Raw genomic sequence first — 22,663 nt, 5'->3', positions numbered from 1 at the left:
TATGACTTTCAATAATTATGTTAAACAATAGAGACCCAGCTCACACACTTCCTACATTGCAGTCCTGGAGGACCTAACACGAAAGACGAAAATCGAAATTTCGCTATATGCCTCCCTATCGCTCTTGCCATAAACTAGAATATCTAGTGATAGAGAGGCAGATAAAGAAATTACGCTTTTCGTTTTTCGCGGTACGCCCTCGTGTCGGTGCTCTTGCAATACCGTTATGTGCTATTTCGAAAAAAAATATAGCCATTTTGGTGATTTTTGATCACATACACAGAAAACTTCTTTATATATTTCAATAAAACCTGCTAATCCCCTGTGTTTCATTGTAAAGAAAATAGCGGACTGCAGTCCTGCATTAACATTCACGGTCCAATTCCCTACATGACAGTCCTGCTACGCAGGACGTCATACCACAGATAATCCTGTGCGGCGGACTGCAAGCGGTGGGCGGAGCTTGTAGGATTTGTAGGACCCAAGAGGCATCCTACCTGGGTTTTGTAGGACGCCATGTAGTCCGCGACCACATTCACAATCCTACATAATGAGGCGGACGGCGAGGCGGACTACCATGTAGGAGTGTGAATGGCGGGCTTAAGAGGCCGGTGTCGATTTTAGTCGCAAAAATGTAAAATTGATAGATTTAGTCCGTGAAATTTTACACCTTTTGTTACCTAATTGAAATAACAAGTACTGGTTTCTATTAGCACGTCTTCTTATCTTACCTTTTATCAGATATATTTTTTTAAAACAGACTCACTAAATTAGTAATGTTTGCTTTTCTGATGGACGTTTAGGTAAATGCGCGTAAACCGTATTTGTAAATTTCGTAATGTTTGGACTGCTAAACATGGTAATTTTGTATTACACATATCCTGTACTTGACGTTTATCAGACTACATTTTGATTATTATGACTTTGAAGTAGTGTAAATGAAAGTTAGACGAAATCAATTTTCTCCAGAAATTACTTCAAAACAAGTGACAATTTCTCTGAAAATCGACTTAATTTCAACGTAATTTTGATACTTAAACAATCTACATTTGCTGAAACTATTCTTATACATCAATTTGTATAATTTACCACCATGATTTTTTGATGATTTTTTAAAAACTGCTGCCCCTTTTCTTCATGCATTACGGGTGACGCACGCTCGCGACCTCATTATTAAAAGGCAAGATGAGAAGACGTGCTAATAGAAATCAATACTTGTTATTTAGATATTACGTGACAAAACGTGTATAATTAGGAATTAAAGGAACTTACCTTGTGAAGTTCAATTCCAATTATGCGAGAGCTTCAATCGAAGACGATTTAAAGTTTACAAGGCAGCAGTACTCGTTATGATGCTGTCTCAGGCACACATTTAGAGCCCACAACAAAAACTAGATTTTTTATCTCACTCGCACACGGTGGTAGTGGGACCGGTTCACGCCATTACTTTTTAGAGGTTTTATGTAGTTTTTTTTTTTTGGGTAATTACTTGGGTTGGGTGGGAATGTAAGAAGCTCTCGCATAATTGGAATTGAACTTCACAGGGTAAGTTCCTTTAATTCCTAATTATACTTCGAGCTTCAACCGAAGACGATTTAAAGTTTACAAGGCAGATGTTTAGAGTTACTGTATGTAAAAAAAATAAACAAAACTACATATTTAAATAATCAATTAATTTTATTGAGCATAACTCAATATTGATTGATTTGAATGCTACTATTTACTGTTCTTTCTCAAATATATTTTAACATTTTTAACAATATATTTTAACAATTTAAACTTCGTGTACATACTTTAATCAATTTGTAGCTTGTATATCAAAAATTGCATTAACGAACTCATTATTGGAGTAGTTGATTGTATTTATTAGTGTACTAATAGCTGCCACCATTCTCTTTTTAGGGGACTATAATGAGGTGTGCCTCTTTCGCAAAAGATTGCCCGATAACCTCGCGGCCACCAAAGAAAGGCTTGAGTGCAGCGGGTGGCAAGCTTTAAAAGGAGAATGCAAAAGAGATTTATGAGGATCAAATATTAGTCTATTCGATACGATTAATTGTGACCACAGCGGGTACCATGGCTGTGATGGCCAATTAGGTACTACTAAAATCCCGTCGGCTTTATCGTCAATAATCCTGTGTAAGAAGGCAAAAGGGCGGAAAAGCATAAAAAAATATGTTTTTCCAACTAAAAGTGAACGCATCTATAACCTCAGAGTGAGGGTCAAGTTTCCAAGAAGCAAACCTTTTACATTTATTATTTTGTGAGCTTGCAAACAAGTCAAAATCAGGTTTGCCAAAAGATTTTTTGATTTGTTTAAACGTATAATCCGAAAGTTTCCATTCTGTGTCTATCTTTATTTGCCGCGATTCACGGTCTGCAATTGTATTATCCTCAGATTTTACATAAGAAGCAAAAATGTGTATGTTTCGAATTTCACACCACTGCCAGATTTCTCTGGCTAATATCATTCAGATGGGTATGTTGAATGCCCCCCATTCTGTTGATATAGCATATGGCAGTGGTGTTATCAATCCTTAATAAAATTTGGCAATTGCTACGATCCCGAGAAAACATTCTTAACCCATAGAACGCTCGGCCTTTAATTCTAAAGCGTTTATATGCCAATCTGATTTAGACTTGTCGCAATGCCCTCCTGCAGATTGGTTATCACAGGCGGCGCCCCAGCCAGTAGGGCAGGCATCAGTAAAAATTACAAGTTCGTAATTATTATTATATAAAGGACAATAAGAATCATCAATATTATCAATCCACCACCGAAAATCTTTGTTTAGATACGATTGTAAGTTCATTATTTTATTGTAATTTTCAGTATAATTTAAAGCTAAAAACTTTTCTCTTTCGAATAATTTTGTGTATAGCCAGCCGTATCTTACAGCTGGGCAAGCTGAAGTTAATAAACCAATGAATTCGGCAAATTGTCTAATAGGACACTTATTTAATTTAGAAAATTTAATAGCTTTGTCTTTTACTCGTTTCTTCTTTTCATCGGTCAAGTTAATTGTCATGTTTTCGGTATTAAATAAAAAACCCAAGAAAATACACGAAGTATTAGGACGCATCATGCTTTTTTTAGTATTAATAATGAATCCTAAGGACTCTAAAAATGTCCTTGTTGTTTGAACATTATGTAAACAGTCCCAGTAAGAGTTTCCAATACAAAGAAAGTCGTCTAGGTATTGAACCGATACAAAACCTAAATTTCGTAAGTGTTGTATAACAGGTTTTAACAATTTAGTAAACATGTAAGGGGCCGTGCATAAACCGAATGGTAAAACGTTAAATTGAAATAATTGGGAGTTCTAACAGAATCGTAACGTTTTTTTATCATTTTCGTCAATAGAAACCAAAAAATATGCATCTTTAAGATCAATATTCCTGACTCCTGGAACCTCCGAATGTCAATTCAGTTATGCACCAACTCTTTTCTGTAATTTGTGATATGTACCTACTATGTACTACAATTGTATTCGTTCTGTGCAATAAAAACATTTTTTATCTTTATCTTTTATCTTTAATAGTTGCCATAAAGTCATAACAATTTAACAATTTTAAAACTGTACGGTGGTCTTCCATTTTAAAATGTTCCACTTATATAAATTCATTCAAATTTTTCAAGTTTAAAATAAATCTACATGTACCATCTGGTTTCGGAGCCGTAAAAATCGGTGAGATAAATTGACCTTCACACGGTTCGCAGGATGAAATAATTCCTTTTTCTAACATATCAGTTATACACGCAATGATTAACTTAGTTTCATTGCTAGTATAATAACGATGGTTAGGTGCCGAAGATTGAGAAGGTTTAGCCTTAAAGGGTATAGAATAGCCCCTGATCCAAGATAAAATCATGGGATCGTGTGTTAACTCACACCAGTCTTTATAAAAATATTTTAATCTCCCAGCCACTGGAAAGTCGCGGTCGTGTATCTGCGACGCGGTGCTCAGCGTCTCCTCCCTCACTTACGATGATAGCTCGAGCGACTCGTAGACTATTCGGGGCGGCGATCCCTCGGAGCGGTCGCTGGTGGTCTCCGGGCAGCGGCGTACGAGCGCGTTACGGAGGCTGCTGTCCGCGACGCCCCCCGTGAGTTTAAAGCCCCTCGTTGAGGTTGAGTGGCTGTGACTACTTTAGATTGCACCCGTACTTTAGATTGCATATAAACGGGCTTTAATTTTAATCCTTCATTATTATCTGCAATGCAAAAAACAAAGCGCTGACATGCATATATGCCCCATGATCAGAGACATACTGTATATACAGCAAACAGAAAGCTTCACACTTGTAGCGTACACGCAGGTAGGAGGTTATAGTAGGTACGTATATTTATTTGCGATCACCAATTAAAGGCCTTAAAGGCACCTACATTTCTCAACGCGATATACGCGGAATATACTCATATAACATATAACAATCCATATAGGATGTTAGGTCAGTTACTCGACACTTATAGTGGAGAGATTTAACATTCCATATAGGAAGTTAACTTGTATTAAGCCACACGATATACGTGAGCAAATACGTACAGCTAAGTTTGAAAAATAAATTATTGCTAAACTTCGTAATTATACTAATTATATGCACTCAGGAGGCAAAAGACCTTTAATCCAGTACGTTAAGGATCAAAGTCAGATGCGAAGGTATTTTCACTTTACGGCGACAATGTTGTTTTTTCTAGCGGTAGGTCACTAAGCAGTAAACACGACCTACCTGGTTCGGTAAATGCCATATTCCGCAACGGCGACTGCATTTCCGATTGATGCACGTCTATATTTACATCAATATTTTCATGTTCTATAGACATCGAGCGCGAACTGCTTCGTCGACGATTTTTTAACCGTTTTTTAAGTTTCTTAATCCTTCTTAATAAACTGTCGTAATCGTCGTCCCTAGAACGCGACCTTTTCCTTTTCCCCATGGTGTAAATCTTTTTGTGCTTATTCGAAATAAGGAATACGTTAAGAGACGTGTGACTTCGACCGCACAAAAACGCGTAATGGCGTGAGCCCCGGTTCCCACTACCACCAGGAGTGTGCGAGTGAGATGAAAAATCTAGTTTTTGTTGTGGGCTCTAAATGTGTGACTGAGACAGCATCATAACGAGTGCTGCTGCCTTGTAAATTTTAAATCGTCTTCGGTTGAAGCTCGAAGTATAATTTCAACGACTAAATCTATCAATTTTACATTTTTGCTCCAAAATCGACTACGGCCTCTTAAGGGCCACTTGCACCATTCACTAACCCGGGGTTAACTGGTTAAACCTGGAGTTACCATGGTTACTAGTACAATTTCACACTGGGTTAACGGTTTAACCGGTTAACTCCGGGTTAGTGGGATGGTGCAAGTGGCCCTAAATCATAATAGTTATTTGTGCAACAAGAGAGGAAAGTTGGTTTTTCTTGCGAGTGTTTATTTTGAGTCCCGAGAAAGCGAATGATTCTATAATTGAATCACGAGCGAAGCTAGTGATTCTAAGGTAGAATCTTGAGCGTAGCGAGGGACTCAAAAACACGAGATGTAAAATAACTTTGCTCTCGTGTTGCACACATAATTTTTCACCTCAGTAGTGAGAACATATTAAAGGTTAAAATGTATTTCGAATAACACAGAATAAACAGAAAAAAAGTATTATAATATGTACGATACGATAAGATACGATACGATACGATACGATACGATACGAGACGATACGATACGAGATGAGACGAGACGAGACGAGACGAGACCGGACCGGACCGGACCGGACCGAACCGGACCGTACCGTGCCGGACCGTACCGTACCGGACCGTACCGTACCATAAAAAAATATGTAATAAAAGTATGAAGTTCATGGCCTTCAATAAATTAAAAAGCTACATTGTTTCACTCCCTGGAGTGAGGAAAGTGCGACTCCAGGGAGTGACGAAAGTAGGCTTGTTCGAGCTGCTGAGGTGAAAATTATTTATTTGCATGAATAGGGTCAGATTACAGTTGTTGTATAACGGGTGTCCCACAAAGGACGCAAGATTTCAATTTGCCGCCATTTTTGTATTTTAGTGCTGGCAACCCTAAAAAAAACTATTTGACAGCTGAATGTTTAGGGTTTGTAAAAATGGCGGGTTATACGAAAGATCAACGCGTTTTTATTATTGAACAATATTTCAAAAGTAATGAAAGTTTGGCGGGTACGGTTCGAAAATTCCTAGTCGTGTGATCTCTCGATTCGGTGATCAGAATTGGCCCCCTAGATGTTGCGATTTAACGCCTTTAGACTTCTTTTTAGGGTTATTTAAAGTCTAAAGTCTATGTCAATAAGCCCACAACCACTCATGCTTTAAAAGAGGAAATTCGACGCTGCATCGGAGAAATTCAGCCGCATCTATGCAAAATGGTCATAGAAAATTTTGACAAAAGAGTGCGTATGTGCCAGCAAAGCCTAGGAGGACATTTGCCTGACGTATTATTCCACAAATAACCCTATTTTATGTATTTCAAAATTTTATATACAAATGTATTATAACGAAAAAAAAAAGTGTATTTCATCAATTTCAAATCTTGCGTCCTTTTTGGGACATCCTTTATACATAAAGTTTCTCCTAATCCAACCGTCCACAAACAGCATGCAAATATTAAAATGTATTTCTTAAACTATATAAGTACCTATCTATTACATTTAAGCGTTTTGGTCTAATCCTGAAAATGGAGCGAGTAAGGCTCCGCGACTTTTTCCCGTGGGATTTACTTAACCCTGTAATCAAAATAAGATGAAAGAAAAATCCTTTTAGCATAAGCTAGCAGGCAGGGAACGGCAAATTACTTCTAAAAGGATTATTATTACCGTATTTGCATCATTTTAACCTGTCTTGAAGAACTTCTTTCGGTAGAATATTATGTAGGTATACTACTTCACAACTAAACTATATATTTTTGTAAACTAATCATAAATACATTGATGATTTTATGCCTAGAAATACTAACATGTACTGTTTAAAAAACATAAAAGACTGGCTGCATGGATAATACATAACATAACACTGAACGTAGACAGTTTAATAATACACGTGCCATTACCTACCATTCTAAGGAAAGATGTGAATGATATATCTATTACTTGGAACGCTAAATTTATCATATCATTCGGCTGACAGACAGGCAGGCGGACTGTAAATGTTTAATTATTGCAAATAGTCTGAATGTTTGGATTTGGAAATAATTAGTCATTAAAACGTAAATGTAATGCAAATAATGGACATGTTGTTTGCAAAATTGTATTGTCTTTAATAAATGAGCCAGAGGTTGCGGTGTAGTTGAGGCGAGTTAAGGGTAGAGGCTCGTACAACGGAGGCTAAGTTGGAGTAGTGTTGAAGTGAGCGTATGTGGGTTGGCAGGCGCGACGAACGGGCGCGCGGCGCGCGCGCCGCCCGTCAACCCGGCGCACAGCGAGGACTCTGTGGCCGAGACGCAGCTCTCCAAGAAAAACTCCGACGGTAAGAAGACCACGGTCCGTCTTGCAAACGCCTGTAAAACAATAGAATTATTTCCATATTAGAACTGCTGTTCGTCTGCAATATGCTCTTGTTGTCGCTTTCCAGTAGCAAAAGTATCTTCCTAGTGTAGCTTTTACCTACTGGTATTTGTGTGTGTGCGTGTGTGTGTGTGTGATATGTCGTTTGACTAGAAAAGCATTTAATGTAGGCACTTATCGATCACATAGTTACTAACTACAACTCTTCACTTAAACTGTTCCTGAAAATTTATTACAATTGTGTTTAAATGGACAAACTCTGTCTTTTCTAATAATGTGATCACACTGGCTTGGTTTTGATTGTAACTACTGATATTCCCTTAAATCAAATAGTTGTGAATTAAATTGCACCTGTATGACTAGATGTTTCTACAAATAGATACATAGTGTGGTGTAGCATTGTATTGTGATTGACTAATTCGATGAGCATGACACGTCTCGTGGACGGACAGCGTAATGAAATGTCAGACGTTTGACGTACGATTACTGTCGTGTGGTGCTCGGCTCGGGCGCCCGGCGGTGCCGCGCACGCCATGCGCCCTATATACTCGTAGGGTTACCAGTTACCAGACATCAGAAATTTTTCTAACATTTAAGGCATTTTAGTCGAAGAAATTTTGTATGAAACACGGTAAATAAAACATTGAAGGTTTTGAAACACGGGATAGTAAAACCACAGAATAAGTAATAGTATTATGTAAAACTGTCTGCCACGTCCACGTATCTATTTAACAGGATTGTCGGTCGGAAGGTTATTTTTTTATATTTATGAGTTTTTGGGGTGGGATTGCGATGTCATGTCATAAATTTGGTCAGTTCCTCTGAAGTTTGTTTCTGTTAAGCCTACTCGGATTCGTTGCTCAGCGCTACTACGAGTATGACTACTCGATTTCCATTCGCGTAATATTCGTGGTTTAATGTTGATGTATGATGATAGTGATGAGTATCGACCTGCCGGTAATGAGGCCCTGCTAGACAAAGCCCGTTTGCAAATCGGACACGTTTACAAGGCCGCTTCTAAATAAACTCGGCTTTGTGTGCTACCCGGATATACAGTGCGGAAAAAATCAATGGGCCCTGTAGGGAAAGTACCTTTAAACCTTAAGTTACCTAATTTTACTTAAAGGAAACATTCTTTTATTTTTAAAAAGAAACAAGACTGTATTCAAAGATTATTTTAAATTCGCTTCCCTCGTCCGGGAATCGAACCAACTAAAAATTCAAAAAATACTAAATATTCTATTTTTATTTATATATTTTGCACGATAGACGAGTGGAAGACCTTTCTTGTTTGTTTCTTGGAGAAATTTTAACATTAACATGAACTGTATCGACTAGTGGAATAAATTTTTTTTTTAGTGGGTTCGATTCCCAGGCGATATAAGCGAATTAAAAAAAACCGGCCAAGTGCGAGCCGGACTCGCGTTCCAAGGTTTCCGTATATTACACAATTTAAACAATGTATATTGTATGTGAAACGTGAGTTAAATGTCTTTAAAAAACCCGTAGGGATCGGATCAAAAACTAAGTGATTAAGTTCGACTCACGCTTGACTGCGATTTCTAATAGGTTTTCCTGTAATCTATAGGTAAAGATCTATTTTGTTTATTTTGCAAACACACAACAAAAACAAACAACAAAAAGACTTGCTTACCATCAGGCGATTTTTCTGCTCGTTTTTGTTTATTTTTTTCAATATTTTATACCCAGTAGTTTCGGAAATAAATGGTAATTTTATGCCTATTTTCTTGAATAACTTCTAAATTGTTTATCCTAAAATTGTAAAGAAAATATATTTGAGATTCTCACAATGAGCTCTTTCATTTTATATATAACACGATATAGTTTGAAAAACTTTATTTTTTAATTTACTTATTTACCCCCCAAGTGGCCCCCATGTTTAAAATTCATTTGTTTGCGTTACATGTCCGTCTTTGGGTTACAAACTTACATATGTATACCAAATTTCAACTTAATTGGTCCAGTAGTTTCGGAGAAAATAGGCTGTGATGGACGGACAGACAGACAGACAGACGCACGAGTGAGAATGTTACCTTTAAGTAAAATGAGCTAACGTTTTAAGGCTCTTTCCCTCCAGGGCCCATTAATTTTTTCCACACTGTATATGATCTATATAATTTACCATTCGCATTTTATTTATACATTAACTTATCGGACTATAAACTCGCATTACATGCACTGTTAATAATAGTGCATGTGTTAAACAAGGTAAAATCATAGGTACCTACAGCAAAAGGGGCCCACTGACTATCAGTCCGCCGTACGATATCGGCCTGTCAGTTGTTGGGAACTGTCAAATTTTTGTTCTAACTGACCGGCAGCTATCGTCCGGCGGACTGATAGTCAGTGGGCCCCTTAAGATTGAAATGTAATATTTTGTTTGGTCAACATTCGATAAATTCAGTACCTAGACAAAAGTTCTAATAATAATTGGTAAAAGAAGGCTGGAAATCCTGATGCAAGCAAAGTGGCCATCCCTATCTGCATTGTATGCATAATTGTCATATTCTTAAATCTTACCAGGAATAAATATCATTTTTGTGAGCTAGATGTACCAATTGACCTTTTCAATAAAATCAACCAATAACAGTTTTTAATGCGATTTCACACTAACCTATTGTCTAAACACCTTCACAAAAGGTATTATTTGTTTGTTTAAGTGTAGGTAACTACTAAACTGGCTTTGTTTTTATGACAGCAAATAGTTAATTAACAGGTATATGTATACCATGTGCTGTGCATGTGTATTACGAGCTTATAACAAAACATATTTAATCAAAGCCATCGCCAAATTATTCGAATTGTGCTATATGTTTTTACGATTAGATGGTAACTACTTATTAGTTTTAAGATAAATGTAAGACTTTACTATAATGTTAATGACTCAGTGGTCAAGCGAAATCTCAAAACACAGGATAAATAACATTAACAAAATATTTGCCATTTTTTTCTGTGTCTTGTTATAAATGTAACATGTTTATATTCTTACATTTACATATTTAAATAGCTATTGTTACCTATTTATATCCACCAGCATTAAAGAACCGCAGTTTGTAGCACTAGTGCTACATCTGCTGTAGCAGGTGCTACGCGAAGGGTGCGCGTAGCACCAATACACTACGAAAGCAGTGGTCTATTGGATCCCAATGAGGTCTAGTTTACCCTCTGGGTTGAAAGGTCAGATGGTAGTGCCTACGCCCATTCTCGGGATTAGTTGCCAAGCGGACCCCAGGCTCCCATGAGCCGTGGCAAAAGCCGGGACAACGCGAGGAAGATGACGGTCTATTGGACGCGCGCTAAATGCTTAACGAAATCTTGCGAGACCTTCAGCCGTAATTACAAACATTTGATATTATCGGAAGTTACAAAAGCCTGATGATATAATTCGCCAATGCCATAGACAATGAAATTGACAGTTGCCTTCCGTCGTTTTAATTACAAGTATCCAACATCTACCTATATAATGTTATGTCTTTAGCCATGACGAGACGAAACTATGGTGTTCTGGACATTTGGGAGGCGTGCGCGGAGCCGAAGCCAAACACGTACGACCCCATTCGAACTTTAAGATACGTCAAATATTAGGTCTAGAAACGATATGGATAAGATACGTCAGTGTCAAAAGTGACGTTTCTTCAAACAAAAACTTCACTTTTGATACTGACACGTCTAATCCGTATCGTTCCGGTTCGAATGCCATCTTGATAGTAGCCTCGTGATTAATTCCTTTGTTTTTTGCTCATAAATATTGTTTATTGTGTAATATCGATAGCTTTATTATACAGTAATCTAATGTGGTAGTGTGCAGTGAATGGAGAATTAATCTCAAATAGTGTTGTGGATTTAAGCTTTGAGGCGTAAACTACAAGACTTGAGTCGCGACTGCTGAGCCTTGAAGCCTCGAACCTTAAAGCCTCGGAACCTTAACGACTCGAACTAAGAGTTCGTGTTGCTGCTTACGAGCAAAGAAACCTCGAGTCTTTTGGCCTCAAGCTTTAAAGGTTTAAGTCTGTAAGGTTTTTAGCAGTAAAGGTTTGGAGCAAAAAGTAAAAGCTTTTAACAAATAAGATCAACCTATGCTATAGGGTAGGGTGAAATTTAATACGTTGTTGTGAAATAAGGAAAAACAGAAAAAGATAATTATGACTTATCGCGTTTTTAGAGTTCCGTATAGTCAACTAGGAACCCTTATAGTTTCGCCATGTCTGTCCGTTCGTCTGTCTGTCAGTACATAAATGTATGCCGCGGAATTTTTACAGTTCTGCAGAAACCGTTTTGTTTTTTGTCTCTTAGTTGTTTAGTTTGCGTTCATGAATTAGTCAATAGCGGAGGCGGTTAAAAGTTAAAACGTTCAAGCGGTTCAAGTAATCACCCAGTCTTAATTAAGTAACAAATATTTTTTTAAATACTTTTTTTAAACTCCACTTCACGTTTAAACCGCTGAACCGATTTAGTTGAAATTTGATAAATAGATGTTTTATGTCCCGAGACAGGATATAATGTAGTTTTTATCTCAAAAATCATACTTTGAAGGTGTGAAATTTCGTGTGAGGGACATTCAGCTTCTTCGCCGAAGTTGAATTCCTGAGGTTAATACTGTTTAAATTTAGGTTTGAAGTCCTGTTTGGTATCATTTTAAACTAAATCAAACATGTAGACCATCCCAAATATTATTAAAATAGGTTCAGCGGTTATTGATTCCTCATACAAATTTCCACCCCACTTTTCATAACCTTAAAAGATTATTTTGGTTATAAAAACTATCCTATGTACTGTCCCGGGACTCAAACTATCTCTATACCAAATTTCAACGACATCGGTTCAGCGGTTTAAGCGTAAAGAGTTTAAAAAAAATCATTTTTTTTTAATTTTGTTTTTACTTAGGAATAGTGTCAATGTTGATACCATAAATGAATTCAGCATCCCCGATTTATACGAAAACGATACCAAACCCGGCCTAGCAGCTTTACTGATCTAGATAATCAAGATAAAAATGAGAGCCCTAAATAAACCTTCAAGAGCGGATATCTCAAAAACTATACAAGATATCGAAAAACTTGACTTAATAAAACTTGTAACAAATTAAATTTCTTTTCATTTTGTATAAGTGGCCAAGTCGCTCAGACGCATAGTTTCCGAGATATAATCGAAAATCCGAAAAACGGAACCTTCTAACCCCCCCTCTCCCCCCAGCACCAGGGTTACGGCCGGGGACTTTTGATATGTTCACCTCCTAACTAGTCCAAACAAAGCTACGAAGTCAAAAATTGTGTTCCAAGCATTTCCCTCTATAACTTTTTTTGGACATTCATTTCCTGGCCTATAACTATCACGGTTCATGAAATACAGCCTGGTGACAGACAGACGGACAGACGGACAGCAGAGTCGTAATAGGGTCCTTACCCTTTGGGTACGGAACCCTAAAAACGCTAAAGTTTTTTTTCTTGTTTTCTAATAATATGATTTTCAAATTTAATGTTTTTCTAAGATAAAGTTTTCGTACCCGACACAGTCTTTCTAAAAAGTTTTTAAACTATTTGTACCCGTTACAAACTTTCAACCCCTTTTTAACCCCATTTAAATATAAATTTAAAACGCTGAAATTACTTTTTTAATACAGTTGCTCAAAAAGTGCTACTTTTCGTGGCTGTTTAGCGTGCGGAAAGTTGGTTTTCGCGAACTAGTGCTTTTTACTTTTAAAATTTTTTAAAATTTTTACTTGTTCCAATTCATGACTACTTATTGATGAGTGTTAATATTAGTTTCATTTAAACGTCGTAATCAACATAAAAACCTACTGTTAATGTAAGAATACGAAAAATATGCATATTTCATATTTTATTACTTACCTCTTCATCATTATAAGTATTATAACACGTTTATTTTTTAATGTTGAAAAACCGTTCTTAATAAGTTGTCTAAATGGAACGGAACGCCTGTCAAAGAAGAGGCGTATTTTCTTACTGCAAAAATGTTTTAAGTTTCCATAGACAACATTCGATATTGTTTTTATAAATATACGATACACAAATAATCATAAATAACGATATTTAGGTAATAATAGTTCAATGTTTTAATATTTACAAATGTTTCTGTCTTATAGAACATGCATTTAAAAAATAAAACTTTCATTGAAGTGGGTTCAATAATAATAACAAAATCTATTCTAGTCGAATAAAAGCTAGAAAAACACTTCTTCATAATGTCAATGTCAATGATGTCACAGAATTAATAATATAAAAGTTTCTAATTCCGTTCCTTACTTGTTGCTTTTCTTACTTTTTCGCAACTGTATTAAAAAACGTCGTTCGATACACGTGCGGAAATGTCATTCTTCACTCGTCCCGAGTCTTGCCACTCGCCTACGGCTCGTAGCAAGATATCTCGGTACTCGTGAAGTAATGACATACTTTTCGCACTAGCATCGAAATGTACTATTACAGTACATACGGTGCTACTTTCCCACACTAGTGTGGGAATAAGCACTTTCCGTGCCTATGTCGAAAGTTTAAAGGGCCATATGTACTGTAAAACGTTGTAAAATAGACGTGTGAATTTTCTACTTTCCGCACTTGTATCGTAAATAAAAATATCAATTCTTGTGTTCTAATATTACGTCTTTTTAAGAAGTTTCAGAATACGTGAACCTGATACAAACTTTTAATCTCTTTTTAACCCCATTTAACATGTATCATGCAAATTTCAACTTTCAAGCTTTTGTAGTTTCGGCTCTGCATTGATGAGTCGGTCAGTACACAGACATTTATAAATATATATAATTAAACGAAATAACAGTCTAACTAGATGTTGATGTACCTAACGCATTTTGTGTTGAACGTGAGTCAGTTTATCAGCCCTGAAGGCTATATAAACTTGACTTTTTTTATTACAGCTCGTCACATGGAGATCTTTTGTAAAAAAGTGACGATTTCAGCGAATTCGTATCTTTTTTTGTTTCATATACATGAATACATAAAAGTTATGCCTTAAACTCGAAACTATAATTGGACATATGGCATAATTTGTAATAGAAAGCAATGCGTTACAAGTAAGCAATGTCACGAGCTGTGGAAATATTAAGGAATTGCGCCCTTGAACTCTTGTTAACTAAATCGCCCGCAGCTTCATCCAGTTGAGAATGCGCACCTGTCCAAACAATATCTGGTAACAATGTTCTCTCCCTGCAAACCCATGACTGAAGACTAACTATTTTGGTACAGACGAAGACGAGGAGCCCCGCTGCGTGAACCTCACCCCGCGCCACAAGTCGGCCATTCGATTCATAAGAAAGGTATGTTCACTTCATTTATAATTTAATTGTATTTTATAGAACAACTATGATCTATAGTATTTTAATATATTTTTTTAAAGATTATTTATTTATTAGGACAAAATTACAATTTTACACGTCATCATAATTACATTGCTAAATGATATACTATTTTTTAATTTACAATACAATACCTACAACACAATAAAATTACAATAAAAAAAACTAAATCTATTGTATCTGCTGATCATAAATAAGTACCTAACGTTCGTTTTATAGTAGAACTAAACTTACTGCCGCGTATTTGTTACACATACAAACTTTACGTACACATTTTTACAAATTTAATTAGTTAGTATTTTATGTATTTACAACATAAGTATCTAAAAGAATATTAACATGCACTACTTACGGGTCTATACAATGCAAATAATTGGGTAATAGTAAACTTCAAATACGATAAATAGGTACTCAAAATTCGCTTACTTTTAATTGTTAGCAATCCAAATATATCTCAATTAAGAACACTATTGCAAATAGACGCGGGAAAATGATTGGACACTTAATACGACACGACTACTTCTTTAAAACTATCCTGGAGGGGCGGATAGGAAGGAAGCGGGGTAGAGGAAGACCCAGACGCAGCTTTTTAGATCAAGTGAAAGAAAAAGTAGGGGTCGTGTCGTATCAAAAAGTCAAAGAGCTGGCGCGGGATAGGGAAAGCTGGAAGATACTCCACCGACAAGAGAATAACTCTTAAGTTAATGATGATGATAACAACGTCATGTTAAGAAATAAGAAGATTTCATAACTAACTAACTAACTAAGACAATAACAAAAACGAATCAAGCATCTCTGAATTCGATACAAGAACATTACATAACATACAATTAACACACAGTGGCACGGATTTGTCGGAGGCGAACCTTTTTCGAGGGTGAATTAAATTACCATGTTGGATGATAAATTATCCCGGGCGACCCCTCGCGGGCACGAAATGTTAACGAAGACGTCATCCTCTGCATACCGCGAAAATAATTTTCTATTGTCACTCCTCAAATTAACAAATACGTCGATCCGGTTCAATAGAGATAAGCTGGGCAAACAATTGGATACAATCCACTCACATATACGCTTGTAGGAAAATATTGTGAGTAAACCCTCGGGAACGGAGCGTCTCCAGGCTCAGTGCCCCACACATACATACATTTATTATGTGGCTGTTCGTTCACACTGTCTTGGAAGCGCAAACAATAAAACTTCCATCCTCCTCCATCACGGGACTTGTTGGTTTCCCGCTTTGGCAGTAAAAGTAGTGAGGAAATAACTATACATTTTTCTTATAGCTACCTATACAAGTAAAGTTATACTATCATATTATATTGCTGTTTGGTTTCTTTCTTTTGTTTTTCTTGTCGTGAGATAATGATAGTCTTATTTGGAGGCAAGGTATAAACGCTTAATAGTTATTTGTTATACAAGGGTGCAAAGTTGTATTTTACCCGCGAGTGTGGAATTGAAACACGAGCAAGCGAAAGGATTCTATAGTTGAACCACGAGCGAAGCGAGTGGTTCTAAAATAGAATCCTGAGCGTAGCGAGTGTTTTAACACACGAGAAGTAAAATACATTTGCACCCGTGTGTAACACAAAACTTTTCCCCTCACTATAGCGAGGAAAGTGCAACATCCACAGGCGTTAGATCATCTTCATCAACTGGAATCACTCATTTTTTTACGATATTATAACAAAAAACTCGGAAATTCTGTACTTTTACGTGAGAAGTTTTTAAGTAAAATTTTTGTTGACAATGTTGACATTTCTGACGTATGAAATGTCAATGATGCGTTTTGAAATTGCATCGACTTAACTTGTGCGTTCAGAATTATATTTAACATAATTATTAAAAAACAAACGTTTATTATGGAATTTTCAGGTTTATGACTTAAAATCAGGTATTTTTTATTAAATTCTCAAACCATTTATTTAATGATAATTAATATCGAACGAACCATTATTATGAGCGTTTTACGTTTTGTTATCTGTCAAGCTACTTAAACACGCTCCATACAAGGTCAAATTACTTTCCCCACTAGTGGACAAAATGCGTTTTTCCCCGCTTGTTTTAAAGGATAAAAGACGGCTTTCCGAGCTAGTGAGGGGAAAATACTTTTTTTAACATGTAATTTTGAAAACAATTTTATTATTAAATAATTCATATACATATAATACAATAAACCAAAGAGACCGAATGACCGAAAGCCGAATTATCCACGACAAGCCAATCGCCTATCTCGCCCATAAGGACAAAGTAGTTATTTACATACGTAATAAACTGAGCGCTCTTCAGTAACAGTATCTTAAGGTTGTTAGGAAAAAACTAATAGAGGAAGTATATACCTAGTTATACACATGTCAAAATGTTACCTGTGTATATCGCTACAGTTTTGTTTGGTATTTCATACTTACTTTATATTATGTTGTAAAATTCTGACAGATGAAGTATTTTGTGGCACGGCGTAAGTTTAAAGAAGCCCTAAAGCCGTACGACGTAAAGGATGTAATCGAACAGTATTCCGCGGGCCACGTGGACCTCCTGGGCCGAGTGAAAAACGTCCAGACTAGGTAGCCAGCTCACGCGTACACTCGTACGCCTTGCACTTCACCGTTTACTATCTACTGTATACCTACATTCTGTATCTTCCTCTCGTCTAGACTGTACCTAATTTGTCTTGTAATGTGATTTTTGTAGTGGAATTTGGGCTTTAACCTAATAATCCTATTGTAGCTAGAATGTTTGCAAATGCTCTTGCATAGTATGTGCATAATAATGTTCTTATACATATATTCATCACCTGGACGTAAATACCCCATGACCGCATGGCGCAACTTCACTGTGTAACGCCGAGCTCGTTGGATTAGTTACTTACGGTTGCAATCAACATCTTTGATATTGTGGGAATCTTAACTGTAGATTAATAAGTACTTTAACAATATTGCACAAACTTGCAAAACACGTACCTTCTTAAAGCATTTTATCAAACATGCTTTACATATCTTCTATATATTACGCAAATTCTTCTACACCATCTTCATTGTGCCCTTAAGTACTTACTTAATAGTCTTACCTTACACGAAGAGGCAGATGGAATAAAATGCTTACGTAGGTGGACATTTTATATTTCTTACATTTTATTTACTTATACAAAATTCAAACGGATTACATAAATGTTCGACATATTAGTAGACATATTCTTTTAAAAAAATAAAAAAATAAATGCAGGAGAAAGCGAATCCTTGCGCAATTTTAATAGGTATCTGGGAAGAGTAGGTAACATTTATTTGACAATACAAGACATGACTACTTACATCTAAACATATATATTTCTTTCACAATCATAAGTTTGTAGGTTCTACGTACAAGTGACATCTGGCATTATTGAGGCAAATGAATATTCAAATCTATCTGAAAGTAGTAAATGCGATATTTGCATATTCATTATAAGTACAGATGACATTTCCACATATTTCTATAATTAGCTCTGTCTGTGTATCTGTGTATCCTAGCTGCTATAATATAACGAATGTTATAAATACAGTGATATAGTATATTACCTTTCAATCTTAGAGAACCAAATGTTTTGTTTCTGTGTAGCTCAAGTATTTTGTCGCTCGCAAGAGATTTAGAGAAGCGTTGAAACCGTACGACGTGAAAGATGTGATAGAACAGTACTCTTCAGGGCACGCCGACCTTCTAAACCGCACAAAGAACCTGCAGTACAGGTGAGGCGAGAGGGCCGGGCGCCGCCGCCGCCGCCGCGGGGCCGCGGGCGCTCTGCTGCGAGTAGGGTTGCCATTGCCACTGCTGCACTCATTGCTGCCATCCATCAACTTCACGTGCGCCCGCTGCCCCGCCGCCCGTCGATATACCGACGGGAATGCTTCATTCATTTGCAGTCCTTGCCAATTGCCACCGTTACATTATTCGATGTTACACCCTTACATTTTAGAAACCTAACCATAAGCAAATAATAATTAACAACATTTTTTATTTCTGTATTTGCGAGCATTCAATAACTGTAGCATGGTGGCACTAACTGGTAACTGGCAAACTGACATATATTCAATATTTTAAATAAAATACTTTACAGTATTAGTAGTTCGAGTAGGTAGATGTGTATTTCTGTGTGTAGGTTGATTTTTTATATACCAAACAGATTAATTAGATATTTAGTTCAACTAATTATAAATGTACAAATAGGCAGTAAAAGTTCAAAATATAATCATAATAATATCAATTTTCGTAATAAAATAATAGCTAAAGGAAACGCAATTGCTTTATCTTAACTTTAGGACTTAATCGCAACTGTAGTAGGTACGTAAAAAGACTAAAATAGTATAATAAACAGTTTTACGATCCCTGACACATGTAGGCTGCAAACACCATAACTTTTCCTGTCTTTGGCAAGCTGGCGTCCCCAGCAGCGAATAATTAGCTTACTTGCCTTCTAATGAACAGTAGCTTACCAACGACGAACAATCGATTTTGCATTAACAGGTTATCTGGTACAATTACTCCTTATAAATTCACTTACTAGGAAAACATATACGATATTCTTAGACCATTTGGCAATTCCAAACTAAAAATTCACATCAATTTTACGACTAAGTACAAAATTTTAAAAATTAAAGCGATAAATGCCTTCCTGAAGTTTCGTACGTAAGCTATGAAGCGTTAACATTTCACCCGAATGGTCTGCAGCTACATGAGCTAGAGATGGAAAACCTGTGTACCTACTGATAAAGTATTTGCTATTATTAACCGACTTCAAAGAAAAGAGGAGGATATCAATTCGACCGTTTTTTTTGTATGTATGTTACCTCAGAACTCCGTCATTTCTGAGCCGATTTGGAAAATTATTTTTTTGTTTAAATGTATATAGTCCCTAGTTGGTCCCGTTTTTGTAAAAACCCAGTTTTGATGAAGGGATCCATTAGGACTCCAGGGAACTTCTCAAATCTTAATAGGCATACATATATCGGTTTTACTATTTTCATCAACAAACCAAGCACTTTCATCCAAAACAGTACCATTTGATGAAGTGGAACTACTGATGATGACCAGAACGGGACCCTTTACAACGCATATTTCAATTTTGGCGATTTAAGTCCTCTTCGTTATATTTGTTAAGCACAATTAAGTAAGTTCTGAAGGACCATTTAATTGTGTTAAGGTCTAGTTCTGATGATGGGTTCATTGAGGTCCAACTCCTCAAATCCTGATAGCTTTTATCCAGACCTTGAAACTTATCCGAAGTGCAACAATTTTTAGTGACAGTTTGGCTAGACAAATGAAGAAACACAAAAAATGGAAAAATAAAATTAATCTTTAAAAAAAAGTAAAACCGACTTCAAACGGGAAAAAATAAAATATTATCTCGTTTTATATGCGCTAGCAAACTAATACGTTTGAAGTCGGTGCCAAGCTAAATAGTTACAGTACTGGTTCTTTTGTTCTTATCAAACTATACCAAGGGTTGGCATTCCGTTTGACGGCAAATTGACGCTTTTAAGATTTGGCTTGGCGCCGACTTCAAACGTATCAGTTTGCTAGCGCATATAAAACGAGATAATATTTTATTTTTTCCCGTTTGAAGTCGGTTTTACTTTTTTTTAAGATACATTTTTATATCAGTGCTTTCTTCCGTAAACGTTAAGCTTTTGCGGTTTTATTACGATATTTCAATACAAAACTATTTTCGGTTTTACTGTGTAGAACATCTCGATCCATAATGTTATTACTTATTACGATACTCATTAAGTTGATATATTATCCGAATACTGCAAGAAAACAAATAGTGTTTTTTTATAGTCTAAAATAGATAAGTATACTTACCAAATAGTTATCTAGGTTATCTAGGTACCTCTTTAAGCTGTCCCATTTTCCCAACCGTTAGTAATATCGGAATAAAGCTAGGAGATTTCATGCGCTTCATTTTCATCGCTTGGTGTTTATAATCCATCTTCCTACTTCAAATATTGACTGCAGAAACTGCTTTGCACAGCATCCAACTCACTGCATTAACTTCTTATAGAGGCTGCATTCGTAAGAGTACGCTGTTATTAACCTTTGCACCGACACCAATGCATAACGAATAAGATGTAATTTCAACATTCCAACTTTTTCAGTATGTTTACGGTATGCTTTCTGACTTCACCAACTGAATACTTGTTATCTGACCTAATACTGACATTTGATTGCTGTTCAGTAACCATCATTCTCTACTGATCAGCCTAGAATTATAAAAAGAAAACAACTTATTTTCAGTTTTAAATAGGTATCAATTATTTAGTTGGTGTCCTAAGAAGCATGTATTTATTGCTTTTTCACCAGAGTATGGTCCACCACACATAAAAATCGTAAGCGACATTGGAAAACCAGTATTATTTTGGAATTAATAACGCGAGAATTCGGTAAGGAATGAAATGAGTTTTCGAATTTCACCTACGGGTGTTATGCGTGACAGTATTAATCAAATAATTTTAAAATATAACCCTTGTATTGTGGCGGTATTATGGTCGCATTTATATCACTTGTCATGTCATGCGTCACTTTCGCACTTACATATTTGTTAGAACGTGACAGGCATGATGACAGATGATAAGAAACCGAGCATCTTAGCCCTACTGTTTGCAACCAATAGTGGGTGATTCTACCGTTTCGCGCGAATCGCATGTTCCTAAAGACATCAGCAGAACTATGTGTTGTAGAAAATTTAAATATTTTGTAAAGCAATGACGTGACTGAATTACCAGTTATAACATATTAGAAGTGGAATATACAGATGCCAATGTCCGTTATTAATTTAACATTATTGAGTGAATAACGAAGAGACCACGGACGAAATATTGATTTAGACGCGTATTTTTAGTTTCATACTAAAACTGCAATGTACTCGAACTGCATAAAATACCGCTCGGTCGCACTCCCGATCCATGCCGTTCAACAACTATATAGTAAGGCAAGTAGTGACACCAAATGTATTGTCAAAAAAAGCTGATTTGGCCCGGTAGCCACGAGATCGTACCGTGTCTACCCCCCCCCCCCCCCCCCCCCAAGAGGAGGGAGGGGTCGACTCCCTAGGTCTAATTCGTCCAGGTCTTAGCAACTTGGGCAAGTTATATATCATTTTCGGATAATTTAGGGACGAGGAATTTATTTTTGAAATAATTGTTACACCTTATCATACCAAAAAAATGATTTTAGTGCAAAAAATTAAAATGTATGTAATTTTTTGTGTCATTTTTGGCTGTTACAATCAATCGATTTGTGGCGATTTACGCTAAATAAAAAATTGGACAATATTGCCCATTTATTCTTCATTCTGGAAACATCATTTCCAAGGAGGCTTTCATAAATTTTTTTGTAGGAAAAATTTATTTTTAGCGCATGGCGGTGACGATTTTCATACAAATGGAACTATGGCCAAAATCAAAGATTAAAAATGTTTACAAAAACACTGAATTTGGCGTTTTCAAAGTATGGTTTTAATGCTTGTTTCATGCATTTTAGCCCTTTTTTGGTACATACATGGTAATGAAGAATAAATGGGCTACATTGTCCAATTTTTTATTTAGTGCAAATCGCCACACTGTGATTGTAATAGCCAAAATTGTCACAAGAAATTACGTTACATTTTCATTTTTTGCACAAAAATCACTTTTTTTGTATGGAAAGATATCATTATTATTTCATGCATGAATTTCTCGTCCCTAACTTATACGAAAATGATATATAACTTGCCCTAGTTGCTAAGAGCAGGAAGAAATATAGCATAGATTGGACC

At 36.2% G+C, this 22,663-nt stretch overlaps 1 protein-coding gene across 9 annotated transcripts in view; it reads left to right on the top strand.

Moving 5' to 3' along the window:
* Nucleotides 1-22,663, top strand: part of LOC134755899 (potassium voltage-gated channel subfamily KQT member 4) — a 119,082-nt gene that overhangs the window by 74,599 nt on the left and 21,820 nt on the right. For 6 of the 9 annotated variants that reach the window (XM_063692560.1, XM_063692561.1, XM_063692557.1 and 3 more), the window contains 3 exons: nt 7,390-7,488; nt 14,768-14,838; nt 18,472-18,599. In XM_063692560.1, coding sequence (XP_063548630.1) covers nt 7,390-7,488; nt 14,768-14,838; nt 18,472-18,599 — 298 coding nt within the window. Of the gene's footprint in view, nt 1-7,389; nt 7,489-14,767; nt 14,839-17,313; nt 17,442-18,471; nt 18,600-22,663 lie in introns of all 9 variants that reach the window. The other 3 variants (XM_063692558.1, XM_063692562.1, XM_063692563.1) reach the window with 3 other exon arrangements.

Source organism: Cydia strobilella, chromosome 3, assembly GCF_947568885.1.
Source record: "Cydia strobilella chromosome 3, ilCydStro3.1, whole genome shotgun sequence".
NCBI classification, from domain to species: domain Eukaryota; kingdom Metazoa; phylum Arthropoda; class Insecta; order Lepidoptera; family Tortricidae; genus Cydia; species Cydia strobilella.
The sequence above is the reverse complement of the archived record's forward strand: the minus strand, read 5'-3'. Positions and strand labels throughout refer to the sequence as shown.